General features: G+C 43.7%; 1 protein-coding gene across 4 annotated transcripts in view; it reads right to left on the bottom strand.

The window, feature by feature from the left end:
- Positions 1-15,000, bottom strand: part of RSPO2 (R-spondin 2) — a 163,823-nt gene that overhangs the window by 68,789 nt on the left and 80,034 nt on the right. For 2 of the 4 annotated variants that reach the window (XM_045003243.1, XM_045003246.1), the window contains 2 exons: positions 10,401-10,544; positions 5,791-5,979 (listed from right to left, as the gene is read on the bottom strand). In XM_045003243.1, coding sequence (XP_044859178.1) covers positions 5,791-5,979; positions 10,401-10,544 — 333 coding nt within the window. Of the gene's footprint in view, positions 1-3,141; positions 3,365-5,790; positions 5,980-10,400; positions 10,545-15,000 lie in introns of those variants that run through there. The other 2 variants (XM_045003244.1, XM_045003245.1) reach the window with 2 other exon arrangements.

The raw sequence follows: 15,000 nt of genomic DNA, 5'->3' as shown, positions 1-15,000 counted from the left end.
AATAGAAAACATATGTCAAAAGCACATTTACTTGACCCTATTTCACCAAAAATATCCTTATTTCCTGTTCTCAGTTTAATCCATCACAATCTACAACTGTCTTTAGTTATATAATCTAATACTTATCCCACATGTTGCTGTGAGTTATACACTCAGAACATTACAAGAAAGATTTTTTTATTATCAAACCCTCTTAACAGATATTTACAGAGATTATGATTCTTAAAGTCACTAAATATTATTTCCCTTACAGCTTCCTTTATTTCCCCAAGTTAAAAACTCATAACATGTGTAACATTAGGACAATGCCATATTTGTAAAGAGCACTGACTCTATTCTCTCCAAGCCAGATTGTACTTGATCTCATGCTTCCCAAAATATTACAATTGGACTAAACATTTCTGGTGACCAATCATCTAACATACTAAATTATGATCAAATAGTGATACCTTAGGACTTATCTCCATGGCAAGTTACTGCACGACAAGCCAGGGTGTGAATCTACAGTGCACCAGCCTACCACACAGTAAAGTTCCATGTGAACACTGCTGCAACTCAGTAAAAGTGCCAAAGTGAAGCTTAGCATATTACTACTTGAAGGCACAGTATGCCCACACTGGGACTTTCAATGTGATGCAGCAATGTCCAAATGGAACATTCCGGTGCAGCAAGCTTGTGCACTATAGATTCACACCCTGGCTTGCTGCACAGTAACTTTCCAACTTGGGGGGAGGGATAGCTCAGTGGTTTGAGCATTGGCCTACTAAACCCAAAGTTGTGAGTTCAATCCTTAAGGGGGCCATTTATGGATCTGGGGCAAAAATCTGTCTGGTGATTAGTCCTGCTTTGAGCAGCAGGTTAGACTAGATCACCTCCTGAGGTCCCTTCCAACCCTGGTATTCTATGTAGACAAACACTGCGACCACTATTATGCAAACAGTTAAAATATAAAAGATACAGCAAAGAGTCAGATTCAACTTTGGAGCTGAACTCATATTGGACAGAGAAAAGGCCACATCCTTCCGTCCACTGTCTCTTGAGAGAGGGTACCTTTCAATGCTGTCCAGAGTTCTATAGGATCACACACCAGGATTCACTTATCATAAGCACTCTGTACAAAACCATTCAGGGAAGGAAAACCTTCAGGATGAGTCCCAAGACTCTGGGAAGGCAAGCAGGAATCTCCATGAAGTGGGAGGCCAAGAGATAGCAGCTATATTGAGTAGCTATAAACTGCTTGGAGATAGTAGGTTTCACAACCACAGTCAATACTGCAGGCCTTCCACACTGAATGGAACTCTTGCATTTGCCTACAGTATATTTCTTGGTCATCTAGTGCAGGGGTTCTCAACCAAGGGTATGTGTAGCCCAGGGGGGCACACAGAAGTCTTCCAAGAGGTACGTCAACTCATCCAGATCAATGTTTCTCAACCTGGGGGGGGAGGTCACAAGTGCAGGTCTGGCATTAGGGGGTGGCAACCACACTACAAAGCTAAGTTACATGTTTCAGCCCTGCATGGTGGGGCACAGGCTTCAAGGGTACAGTAATCTGGAAAGGTTTAGAACCACTGACTAGTGAATAAAATCTTCAATATGTTGTCAAAGAATTTAACTTGGGCATGACCCATGAATTTCTTGACTCAATATGAGAAGGCTTACCATAGCTGCCTTACAATTAAATAGTGCCATGGGGGGTCCTCTGTGAATCTTTCTTGCCTTAGATACAGACCACACTCACTCCAGGCCACTTCCATCACCATTGTGCTTTATTATACTGTTCTAGCAAGCCATTACTTGTAGTGCTATCTACATATTTACACATCCCAGCCAGCTCCCCCTCTTGCTTCTGGGGAAAAGATGGCGGCAGCAGCCAACCCTACCTTCCTTCAGTGTCTCTACCCCTTTCAGGGCTTCCTTCCTCTCTATTTATCTGCTCCCAGCTGCTGGGGCTGCTTCTCCCTCTAATTAGCCCTTCAACTGTGGCTGCAGGTGTTAATTGATCCTCTATTTAGGTCCCAATTAATCTTTATTGGTGGAGATTTAAGTGACAGGGTACTAGGTCAGCTCCTGCTTCAGGATTCCTGTCACACAGAGGAGATGAAGGATCAAATCCATGGGCTGGATGCCTAGACAAGGTTTCTCCCATTCTTTTAAAACTCAGACAGACAAGAGTTATAGATCCAGATATTAAACATTTCTGAAACAGGGTTGCTTCTGCACTAATGCACCCATATGAATACTGTGGGTCAATAGCAGATTCTATGGACCAAATTATCAGGAATTTGACTGAAAATGCACCTGTAAAAATCCATTTTCAGGGAACTCTCAACATAACTGTATAGGGGATGGAACTAGGGGTGCTGGGAGTCCTGCTGCACCCCTTGGCTTGAAGTGTTTTTCATCATATACAGGGTTTACAGTTTTGTTCAATGCTTCCCAGCACCCCCACTATACAAATTGTTCCAGCACCATTGAATAACTGGACATTACATGCATGAATTCCTGTTTGCATACACAACTTCACCCCTGGGTCTCAAATCACATGGGGGATGGGGTTGGGGTGGAAACCTATATGGTTGCATCTGTCCTATCTAGAGTCTGAACTGGAGAAAAAATATCTAGTATTCTCCCAAACTCCAACCCATAAACTAACCTACATCCACCAGAAACACCAAAAGAAGGCCTCAAAACAAGAAGTAACTCAAAGTACAGTGTATAGATCTTCATAATGTGATCATCCCCTTCCTTTATTTTGTACCAGCAGAAAAATAGTTAAGAAATCAGCTCTCATCATTATCACTTTTGGACCTCAGAATTAGCACATTACTGAAATAAACAGGCCCGTTTACAGATCTCATCTATTAGTTCAGGCTGTCTGGAAATGCAAGCAAACATGATTACATTGCTTTACATGTTGTTTGCATTCTGAAAGTTATTGAGGAGCACTAAAGACTTAGCAAGAATAGACTCTGAAGCACAAGATGGCAGCCTCCAGGAAAAAATACCAGCTCACTGACCTACCATGAATCAGCCCAATTCAACCTCTGATTCTGCCTTTCCTGCCTGCCTCCTCTTTCCCTCCCTCCCTCCCTCCCCAAATATCCACCAATGCAGGACTGCTCCCCCAGTGCATTTCCTAGTAGTTTTTTCCCCCCCGTTTAGTTTAAATGTCTCAGGAGGCAGGGCTTTCATCACTCCCCTTGGGCAATTCTTCCACACCGTAACAGATCTTACTCCCAGAATGGTTTTTTTTTCTGATAGTCATCCAAAGTTTTTCCCTTTCTTAATGTGTCGGCTAATTACTCTTGAAAAAGTCATGGAAAATGGAAAGTCCAACTCTGAAACAAAAGCAGGGCTTTACAAACTGTAAATAAACACATCAATAATAAAAAAGATTAATACTGGATGTATGTTAAAGTATAGTACAACTAATTTTAAAGCAGTATCAGGAGTCTTTATCATTGCTTCTTTGTTTGGGCTACATTTAAATTGCTGACAAAATGGTATCAAATTATTTTCCAAAGGAGAGAGTGTTCTGCTGCTAGTTGTGTAAACAAAACATTAGTGGTTTGGAATGAACAGTATAGGGTGACAAGTATTTAACCACCTGATAAGCAGGTATATTGGTATAAAATATTATACTGATATGACAACAATATGCATTGGTTATTCGTCAGATATTACTGATTTATTATATTGAAAGTAAAAATTATTTGCCTCACATTTCCTCCCTGTAAACAATGGATTAAAATTCCCATGTTTTAACTTTGTATAAAAATAGCGCTTAGATTTACAAGCAAAGTAGAGTTGCAAGTAGTATATATATTTCCAGCTATTCAAAATTTGGATCACATAAAGCACTGTTGTCAGCCATAGATGCAACATAATGAGTTTCATGGTTTACTAACAGAATAGGTTAACAATCAGCCATAAATGAAGGTGGTAAAAGATAAAATTAGCTAAATCTAAGCAATAATGCCTGACTTGTTCAGTATGCCCTGTCTTTTTAAAAAAAGACATAGGGTAGCTAGTAGTTTTGTTTAATGTGGTTTAAAGAGCTGAACATTTTACCTGGTACATAAACATACAATAAATGAAGACGCTGCATCATAAGAACATAAGAAAGGCCGTACCAGGTCAGACCAAAGGTCCATCTAGCCCAGTATCTGTCTACCGACAGTGGCCAATGCCAGGTGCCCCAGAGGGAGTGAATCTAACAGGCAATGATTAAGTGATCTCTCTCCTGCCATCCATCTCCATCCTCTGAGGAACAGAGGCTAGGGACACCATTCTTACCCATTCTGGCTAATAGCCATTTATGGACTTAGCCACCATGAATTTATCCAGTCCCCTTTTAAACATTGTTATAGTCCTAGCCTTCACAACCTCCTCAGGTAAGGAGTTCCACAAGTTGACTGTGCGCTGCGTGAAGAAGAACTTCCTTTTATTTGTTTTAAACCTGCTGCCTATTAATTTCATTTGGTGACCCCTAGTTCTTGTATTATGGGAATAAGTAAATAACTTTTCCTTATCCACTTTCTCAACATCACTCATGATTTTATATACCTCTATCATGTCCCCCCTTAGTCTTCTCTTTTCCAAGCTGAAGAGTCCTAGCCTCTTTAATCTTTCCTCGTATGGGACCCTCTCCAAACACCTAATCATTTTAGTTGCCCTTTTCTGAACCTTTTCTAGTGCTAGAATATCTTTTTTGAGGTGAGGAGACCACATCTGTACACAGTATTCGAGATGTGGGCGTACCATGGATTTATATAAGGGCAATAATATATTCTCAGTCTTATTCTCTATCCCCTTTTTAATGATTCCTAACATCCTATTTGCTTTTTTGACCGCCTCTGAACACTGCGTGGACATCTTCAGAGAACTATCCACGATGACGCCAAGATCTTTTTCCTGACTCGTTGTAGCTAAGTTAGCCCCCATCATGTTGTATGTATAGTTGGGGTTATTTTTTCCAATGTGCATTACTTTACATTTATCCACATTAAATTTCATTTGCCATTTTGTTGCCCAATCACTTAGTTTTGTGAGATCTTTTTGAAGTTCTTCAAAAGAGAACTTCAAGAGAGAAAATTTTTAAACCATTAGGATGAGATAGGTAGGAGTGTGGGGGCAGGGCCAGTGCTACCATTAAGGCAAACTAGGCGGTTGCCTAGGGCGCCAAGATTTGGGGACGCCAAAAAGCGGTGCCCCCAATTTTTTTTTTACAGCGGTTCCTCCCCGAGCGCGCAGTCGCTGCTCCACTTCTCCTGCCTCCCAGGCTTGCAGCGCCAATCAGCTGTTTGGCGCCGCAAGCCTGGGAGGGGAGGAGAATTAGAGCTGGGGCGGCATGCTCGGGGAGGATGCGGAGCAGAGGTGAGCTGGGGTGGGGAGGTGCTGCCCGGCTCCCCGCGGGGGGGGGGGAGGGAGCTGCCATGGGGGGGCGCCTCAGGGCAGAGAGGGAGCGGGGAGCTGCCGCAGGGCTGGCAGTGGAGGGGCGCAAGGTGGAAGTTTCGCCTAGGGAGTGAAACTTCCTTGCACCGGCCCTGTGTGGTGGGAGAAGCAAAAGTGCCACTATGGAGCACACACACACACCCCTGCCCCCCAGTGGACTGGCTCTGTGTGCAGTAGTGTGGTTCTACTGCCTTTTTGCCCATGCATAACTGCACAAGATAGAGTAAGGGCAGGATTTTCTCTCTTGCTTGGTCTATATAGCTCTGTTTTCCCAGTTATAAATGGGACTTAAATTAGAAAAGGCTCATAAAATTGTTTTGCGGGGAGTGTTCTTACCTCCTGGACAGTGCCTCACAGCCATTTTACATCTTCTGGACTCTGCAATGGTTGGGCAAGGTATTGTGTCCTTTGCTGGCTTTTTCACAATTTGCCTTGTTCTTGTTTCCAAACCCCATTTAAATCCACAGGTTTTGTTATTTCTGCTGCAAGTTCCCCATTCACTCCAGGGACCCACTTCACAGCCTTCTGATAAAGCAAAACAGGTCATAAATTAGTGGGCTTTGTCTGTATCTGTGTCTCTTTCTTTCACAATACATAGCAACTCTAATTAACAAGAGTATTAAATTAGAAGTTATTGCTTGTAAAATTTATTGTTTGGTGATATTTCAGATTATGATCTTAGTTTGCAGTTTTTACAAGGCAATTGTGTCAGAAACGTGAATTGTCCTAAAAACTGACATAAACAACAACTAGCCAACCACAGATTCTTTGTAACAATTCCCTCTTCATGGCTTTCATTATTTTCATGGCTTTGTAACAATTCTCTCATCAACTGGTGCCTGTTTTATATTTGACACTATTGTATCCAGAAGATTCTAACTTGTATTTTTAGGCTGTTTATCCTTTGAAACTAAAAATGTTCATCCAGAAGTTACAATCTGTGTCTTCTACTCAAGCAGTGTACAAAGTAGTGTTTGTACCAGAAAGAATGGTCTTTTGAAACTTTGCTTGGTGGGCATATTCTGAGAGTGTAGTTCACATAGTATTATTAGCAGAATGAATAAATGAATTAAAGAATCAAGATAAGGAGTTGGAAAAGGACAGAAGAAATAAAACACAAAACTATATGGTTAATCCACAAAAGCATAGGTATAGTAGCATTGTCAATGCCAACCATTCATAAAGAATGAGTCAGCCTTCCTGCCCGACCCCATCATGAGACTAACTTAAAAATCATGAAAAAAAATAACTTAATAAGTAATAATGCTGGGTTCTCTTCATGTGTTCATGTTTTTTGAGCCTTTAGGTTCATGTTTTCCTCAGTCATAAAGGTTCAGTTTTTCAAATAAAAACAGAGTCTCACAAGACATGATTCCAGGTGTGAGGCAAATCCACAACCAAACCAGGACTGCTCACTTAGCTGCCTCTCCAACATATCAATGACCAGGTCTGAGGCAGCCACTGAGGAGGAGGACCTTCTTGCAGACCCCCTGCTACACAGCATCCTGCTTGGTGTGCAGGTGGTGGAGTCCCCCTCGGTGCACCAGAGGTTGGTCCTGGCTAGTGCAACCAGGATCAGAGACCTCCTGGACTATGACTGAAGGGACTGGGTGGACTCCCTAGTGCTCAGCCAGTGCATGGGACTCACCACCCTCGTGTTCCCCATCGTGTGCTCCAGGAGGTATGTGCAGCCTTACTGCCCACCTATCACACTTTCCTCAAGTCCTGTAGGAGGATACTCCCCACCTGCACCTCACCCCTGGCCCTCCAGAACTCACCATTGGGCCCCTGCCCTGCACGCCTCCCCAGCCACCCCTGACATACCACCTGAACAACATGCAGCCAGTCTGCCTCTGAATCGCCCTCAGGAAACATCAGTATGCACTAGTGCTCCACACCCTGCATTTCCTTGCCCTCATGTTCCTCCCTGACACCAATTGGAGGGAACTCCTACCACCCCAGGAGGGTAAATATTCCACTCTGATCCCCTGGCCCACTGGGGATATTAGTTGGTGGCTCCTTCACAGAGCTGTGAGCACAAATGTGTACCTGGAACAGTTCACCACCTCCTCCCCTGACACCTGACCCTTCTGCAGTGAGAGGGAGACCCTGGTGCACATTTATATAGGGTGCATCAGACTGGAGAAGCTCTTCGTCCAGCTCCTCCAAAACCTTCTTAAGTTCTAGCTGCACTTTTCCCCACACGTCTTGTTCTATACACACCCTGTCTGTGATCCTATGAATTCATCAAACTCTTCCTGGTGCTGGCAAAGGTGGCCCTCTCCCATACCAGGAGGAGGAAGCTGGATTGGGGGGAGGTGGGGCTTTGCAACTGGAAGTCTATTTCTGATCCCTTTTCAAGTCACATCTCCAGACAAAGTTCCTCTGGGCTGTGTCCACTGGCTCCCTGGAGAAGCAGTGAGTGCTGTCCGAGGTTCTCTGCTTGGTGTCTCCCTTTGGATCCCAGATTTTATCCCTGTGACCAGGGCCGGCTCCAGCTTTTTTGCCACCCCAAGCGGCGATCATGGAAAAAAAAAAGCCGCTATCGGCAGCAGTTCGGCGGCTGCTCTACTGCACCGCTTCATTCTTCGGCAGCAATTCAGTGGCAGGTCCTCCCCTTTGAGACGGGCTGAGGGACCCGCCCCCGAATTGCCGCCGAAGACTCGGACGTGATGCCCTCTTCCATGGGTTGCCCCAAGCACCAGCTTGCTGCGCTGGTGCCTGGAGCTGGCCCTGCCTGTGACCTTCACTCCCATCCCTGTTTTTTCTTTTGCTGTCCCTTGTCATTAATTGATGCCTGGGTCTGGTGCCTCCTCCCTCTTATGCTGCACACCTGCCTATCCCCAGAGCCTCAATGGGTTCCCCGCCAACAGAACTGTAGTGAGCATGCCGGCATACAGCAACAACCCAGCTTTAACAAAACAAACCAGTTTCTCCTCCCTTGGTTTTCACACCTCAACTGCTAGAACAGGGCCTCATCCTCCCTGATTGAACTAACCTCGTTATCTCTAGCTTGCTTCTTGCTTGCATATATATACCTGCCCCTGGAAATTTCCACTACTTGCATCCAAAGAAGTGGGTATTCACCCACGAAAGCTCATGCTGCAAAACGTCTGTTAGTCTATAAGGTGCCACAGGATTCTTTGCTGCTTTTACAGATCCAGACTAACATGGCTACCCCTCTGATACTTGAACCCAGCTTTACTGTCTTACCCCTCCCAGAGCCTGCAGTGACTCAGCCATCAAGCATGTGGCAGCAACCTATCCCTGAGTGGAGCCTGGGTCAGATGACCCCCCAGGCTCTGATATTTTCCCAGTCCTGCCAGAGCTGTAGATCAGTCTGTACAACAGCATTACCTGTCCAGGAACCCTCTTGCTATCTCTCAGTGTATCAGATTCTCTCAGCCTGCTCCTGCCCCAGCCTGGCCCAAGCCCTGTTCCAGTCTTGTCCTTGCCCTGCTCTGACCTTGCTCCAGGCCTTGCCTCCACCTCCTGACCCCATGGGACTCTGACCACCCAGCTGTGACTTTTGGCCTGTATCTGGGCTCCAGGTATAGTACTGATTTGGTTTCTAACCATCCAGCTTCAACCTCTGGCCTGCAGCTGGACTCTGGCTACAGTACTACTTCTGGTTTGTCTACAGACTATGATCTCGGTTCTGACCCCAGCCTGTCCTCGCATCTCGGTTGCAGCGCTACCCTCAGGCCGGGCCCACCCTGACATCTGGCTTCAACCTCTGCTGTGACCATTAGGCATGACTATCATGAGACAGCACCTCACATTACGAGCTGGAGCTTTAACAAAAATATCAAATATCATGAGACTCACTCAGGAGTCAGCAATGCTGGCTCAGTTTTATAAACTTTAAACTTTATAAGTTTTAAATTGGGAGTCACTCCTTTTCTGAAGTAAATCCAAAGCAATGGTAGTAATTCAGTTCAGTAGCTTTACAGAATCTGCAATTAGTACTCACTGTACTCTTGCAGATGGGAGCAATTCAGACATTGGGAGGTGCTGAGGTGAATTCAGTTTTCCTACTGTCCTTTAATCCTAGCCCAGGTGGCCTGTGTGTGTGGATGTGGAAGCACATGTACATTTCCTCTTGGCTGTCGGGCCTTGCAAGGAGTAACCCTCTGCCAGGTTTCATGTGCTCCTATTTTTCCCTTTGACATCTTGGGGATACAGGGGAGAGGCAGAGAGAACACACTGGGATTAGCAGCACTACTAGGGCCACCCAGCAAGGACCAGGAGCTGGAAAGACAAATCCTCTCTCTGCTCCCATCCTGCCCTCTACACATGTGACATGGGAAAGAAAGAGGGCTTCAGAAAAAGCTGAATGAATTCAGAGTTAAAATTCCCTGCTCAGTATGAACTCAGCCAGTCCTGTGGCTGGGCAATGGATATTGCATGGGTAGACTTAGGAGTGCACCAACCCCATAATTTATTATATTATATTATATTTATTTTAAAGGCCTGGTTTATAAGTTTTCAGGAGGATGAGGTTTTTAAAAAGCCAAGGTATAAGACTCTGATGATGGTGATGTAACAAAATTGACCAAACTCTGGTGTAGGGGTAGAGCAGAGCACCCCAATATTGTGCTGTTTAAAAATCTAGAGAAAGTCACAATGTTAGAGAGAGTGATGTTTTTCTGAGAACAGTGACTAATTTATTGAGATAAAAAAAAGACAGCTGGATTTCATTAGTAGTTTCCTCTAGTATATATACACCAATGTTAGCAAGAAAAAATATTGTGCGATGTAATTACTTGAACTTGTCCACTTTAATATCTAGAAAATTCAAAATGTCAACACAAGCCTATTATAAATTTAAATCCCAATTTATAAGACATTTTAGAATCAGAAGTGCAGAATAAATTGAGCAGGCATTTCATAAAGATACAGATATTAAAATAATTGCTATGATAGAGTTGTGCAAAGACACTTACCCACACATTCCATAGTTTCCTCTAAGGATGCAAATCCATCCGGGCATTCTCCAAAACAACGGCCTCTGTGTAAGTAAAAGCCAGCTTTGCATTTGGTGCAAAAGTCTCTGCTAAAGCAAGAGTCGCAGTTTTCTATTCTGCATCCTGAGACATATTTTAAAAGTTTTCAGTTAGAATAAGGCCAAACATGAAAGCAATTAAATAGCAAAAATAGAAGAGTTAAAAAAAGGGATGCCGTCAACCTGAAATCCACCCAGTATTTAAAAAAAAATTACCTTTGGCTACCACATTTGCTCCAGAACCCTATTTTCTGTGATTCTAGAACTACATTTTCCTATTTTTAAAAAATAGATATTTTTCTCTTCCCTATTGCTGTATTAAAGATACGCCCAAACAACAGAAACTGACTCAACAGTGGAAATTGTGAAGCTGATTATGCACAAAGTGCTGCCAAATGCAAAAAGAAGTCAAAATGTCTATTTTTTCTCTTGCCTTAGATGTTAAACAGTAGGTACAATAAAAAATTTTAAAAGTGCAACTTTTGAGTTGATTATCCTCCTGTGTGGGATAACATTGGGTTTAATAGAACTATATTTTGTTGTGGTTCCCCTCCCCATACACACAAACACACTTGTATTTAAACACATTTGTGGGAGAAAAGGGGGAGAGGGAGATATTTAGAGAAAGAGGAACAGATAATGTGCTAACATATATCATTATTGCCTATCATTGCATATAGGGTCTAAATAATTTCCATTAGTTGACCATGAACAGAATATTTGCAGCCACCTGAGAATGCTTTCTTATGGTATGTTTGATTTCTAAACTCACATATGAATCCATATGCTATGGTACAGATACACAGTTCTTCCAGATTTTATTTGCAAATAGCATTTAGCACCCAGTATCTTGACTTTCTGCTTCTCTTTTTGTTAGAAATATACGTGCCATATATCTCTTCTACAGCATGTGTAAGTAGCTTCCATGCGGCATCTCAGGATTTTGATTTCCGTCCTCAGTTGCTGACTAGATTTTTCTCCCCATTTCTAAAATATAGAGTCACAGTGGTATCTGTGCTGAGGATGCTGAAACTATTCTGTACTGGTTGTTTTTATTGACTACCCAGCTATAGTTACATATCAAGCTGATGCCTTTGTGTTACTTAGGTCTACATTCAGGGCTGGCTCCAGACCCCAGTGCGCCAAGCGCGCGCTTGGGGCGGCGTGCCTTGGGAGGGCGGCAGGTGGCTCCGGTGGACCTCTCGCAGGCGTGCCTGCAGAGGGTCCGCTGGTCCCACGGCTTCGGTGGAGCATCCATAGGCACGCCTGCGGGAGGTCCACTGGAGCGGCAGGACCGGCGACCGCCAGAGCGCCCCCCGCGGCGTGCCACCCTGCTTGGGGCGGTGCAATTCCTAGAGCCACCCCTGTCTACATTGCTGCTGCTCTTGTGTGTTCCAGAAGCAATGTTCAAGGATCAATCTGTTAAGGTCTCAAGAAATTGTTTCTCAACCTTCTGTTTACAAGTCATCATATGACCCAGTTTATATACGAGTCACCCACTCTGTTTTAAATAGGAAAAAGGTAACTAAATCTAATTTTGCTGAGGAGATATAAGCTAAGACAAAGTATAGACTCTCCCTCATCCCAAGGACTCTGATCCGGTCCTATGCACAGAGCAGGATGCTGGCAGGGAAGAGGCTTCTGCTTCCTAAAGCAACACATCTGGGGACCAATCTTTCACTTCTTATGCTTCCTAAACTTTCACTGGACCTCTAAAATATTAGCTTTCTGATACAGATAGTAGAGCTATTACTAAAAAGATGATTATGGGTGTTTATTACTTGAAAAAAGAATGGTAAACATTCAGAAATCAGTCACCATGAAAACCTTTAAGATAGACACGTCAGACATTGAGTTAGTATATAAAACAGGAATATAACTTCCTGGTTTATAAATGAGCCATCACGCATGAAAAGGGGGATAGGCGATTTAGAGAGAGAGAAATTTAGATCTACACAAACACACACAGAGGTCTGAAAACTAGGGATACTTAAAAGGCTATGTTATGGAATAATTAAATATAATAGTATTGCTGTTTCTGCAAGGTTTTGGTTAGCAAAGTCTCAACACACACACACGCCAGGGCAAAATGTTCAAAATATAACAGAAAAATCCATTGATAAAATAAGAGTCACACACATTATAAATTATGAATATTTGAAATATTTTATTCCTTTTAAAAATATATAAGCTGCATCAATATATCCATCCTTAGCATCTGAAGTTACATCAGAAAGCATTTGGAATTCATTTTATGCAACATTGTATTAATTTTTGCCGTTACTTATGTCATGCATTTCTTTTTCACTCTTTCCAAAGGAGCAAGTTGATCCAGTGTGGTACTTTTGAAATAGCTATTTCTAAATTCCTCTAAGAACTTTGCAAGTTTATAAATTCTTTAAATACAAGGACTTTAGTATTTATTCTTAAACCTTAGAGGGCCAAAAGTTACAGTAGGGCCACTTAAATTGATGGGACATTTTATCTTCTGCAGCAGTTAGGGAAACACAAGGCATTTTACAGCGAGTCTCTATTGTGACATTGAACTATAATGTAGGCAGTTTTCACAGGAAAAGTAATTTGATCTTTGGGACCCCTTTGTGATTATGTGTAACCCATGTGCCTAATAGGGAAATATCTCTTTAAGAGACCCATTTGGGGGAGGTAGGAGTGAGTTGTGTCTGGGCCATTGTTGCTAGACAGATTTAGCACTCCACATCCAGAAGCTTCTGGAATTGGGTGTGGTAGTTTTGGTGCCTGTTGCTGGGGTCAGACTCTGAAGCATTTTGCAGCAGGTTAGTGATATTGTTAACCCTCTAACAGGGAAGCATGGACAATGCTAATTATAGCAAGGGGGAACTGGAAGGGGAAAATAACTTGTATTTTAATTGTATGCTTTGAATATTGTTTTGATTTTAGCCAAACTGTTCTAGTTAAATTGTCTCAAGTAGTCTGATTCACCAACTTTTCTTTAAATGTAATAATGGGGAAAGTTTTGTATTTTCTTGAAACAGGGTTTTCTTTAAATCTATACACTTAACCGAGTGATTGGTTAATGAGTTAGCTGACTGGCTAGCAGTGATTTCAGCAGAGGAAGAGTCTGCATGGATTCCAGCTGAAAATTCCTATAAGCAAGTGGAGGGAAGATGTTGTTTTAGACTCAGCAGACTGTATAGATTTGGTGATCAAAGACTCTAACTGAGACTGAGGTGAGCATGTATAACTGTGAAAGTAATGTATCAGAGGGGTAGCCATGTTAGTTTGGATCTGTAAAAGCAGCAAAGAGTTCTGTGGCACCTTATAGACTAACAGAAGTTTTGGAGCATGAGCTTTCATGGGTGAATACCCACTTCGTCGGATGCATGCATCCAAAACTTCTCTTAGTCTATAAAGTGCCACAGGATTCTTTGCTGTGAAAGTAATGTCTGTGGATTATAAAATAGCCATGTCATGCTGTAAACATTAGATTTGTATTTGTTTATCATAAGATATTATAATGTTATTTAATTAAATTATTTCTTTAGTTCCTTTTGGGACTTGAATGTGGGCAGGCTGACCCTGTACAATCCTTGCTGAAAATCCTTGGAGACTGATCTCTGGGTCTCCAGCTACTTTCTATGGGAGTTGGATGTTTTTAAGCCACTGGAGACAGGAAATGAAGTGAACTCCAGCCCCCCCAAACAGGGCCGGCTCCAGACCCCAGCGCGCCAAGTGCGCGCTTGGGGCGGCGTCCCAGCGGGAGGGCGGCTCCGGCGGACCTCCCGGAGGCATGCCTGCGGAAGGTCCGCTGGGACCGCGGCTCCGGTAGACCTCCCGCAGACGTGCCTGCGGAGGGGCCGCTGGTCCCGCGGCTCCGGTGGAGCATCCGCAGGCATGCCTGCGGGAGGTCCACCAGAGCCGCGGGGCCAGCGGACCCTCCAGAGGCACGTCTGCGGGAGGTCCACCGGAGCCGCGGGACCAGCGACCGCTAGAGCGCCCCCCACGGCGTGCGGCCGTGCTTGGGGCGGCGGAAATCCTAGAGCTGCCCCTGCCCCCAAAGGTTACATATGCAGAGCTCAAAATTAGCTTATTGAGGTCTTCAACATACTATATGTAATAATATAGCTGCCATGTGGAAGCAACAGCGCTTCAGGCTCTACCTCTCTTTTACAGATCTATTTATCTTAGGCTATGTCTACACTATAAGCTAGGGGTGTGATTCCCCTGCTTGTGTACACAAACTCATGCTAGCTCTCATAAAGCTAGTGTGTGTATAAATAGCAGTGTAGCTACGGTAGCACTGGTGGTGGTAGCGGCGGTACGTCTGAGCCATGCCAAGTAAAACTTGCCTGAAACCCATGGGTATATACTTGGCACAGCTCAGACATGCATCCACTGCCACTTCCCATACTACCCTGGCTGCACTGCTATTTATCCTCAAACTAGCTAAATGAGAGCTAGCATGAGTATGCGTACACGGGCAGAGGAATCACATCCATAACTCAGTGTAGACATAGCCTCATGGCTCCCATTACCTTAGTATCTGAGATGCTCAAAATCTT

Source organism: Mauremys mutica, chromosome 2 (assembly GCF_020497125.1).
Source record: "Mauremys mutica isolate MM-2020 ecotype Southern chromosome 2, ASM2049712v1, whole genome shotgun sequence".
Lineage (NCBI taxonomy): Eukaryota > Metazoa > Chordata > Testudines > Geoemydidae > Mauremys > Mauremys mutica.
Note: the sequence above shows the minus strand (reverse complement) of the source record. Positions and strands in the feature narration are given on the sequence as shown.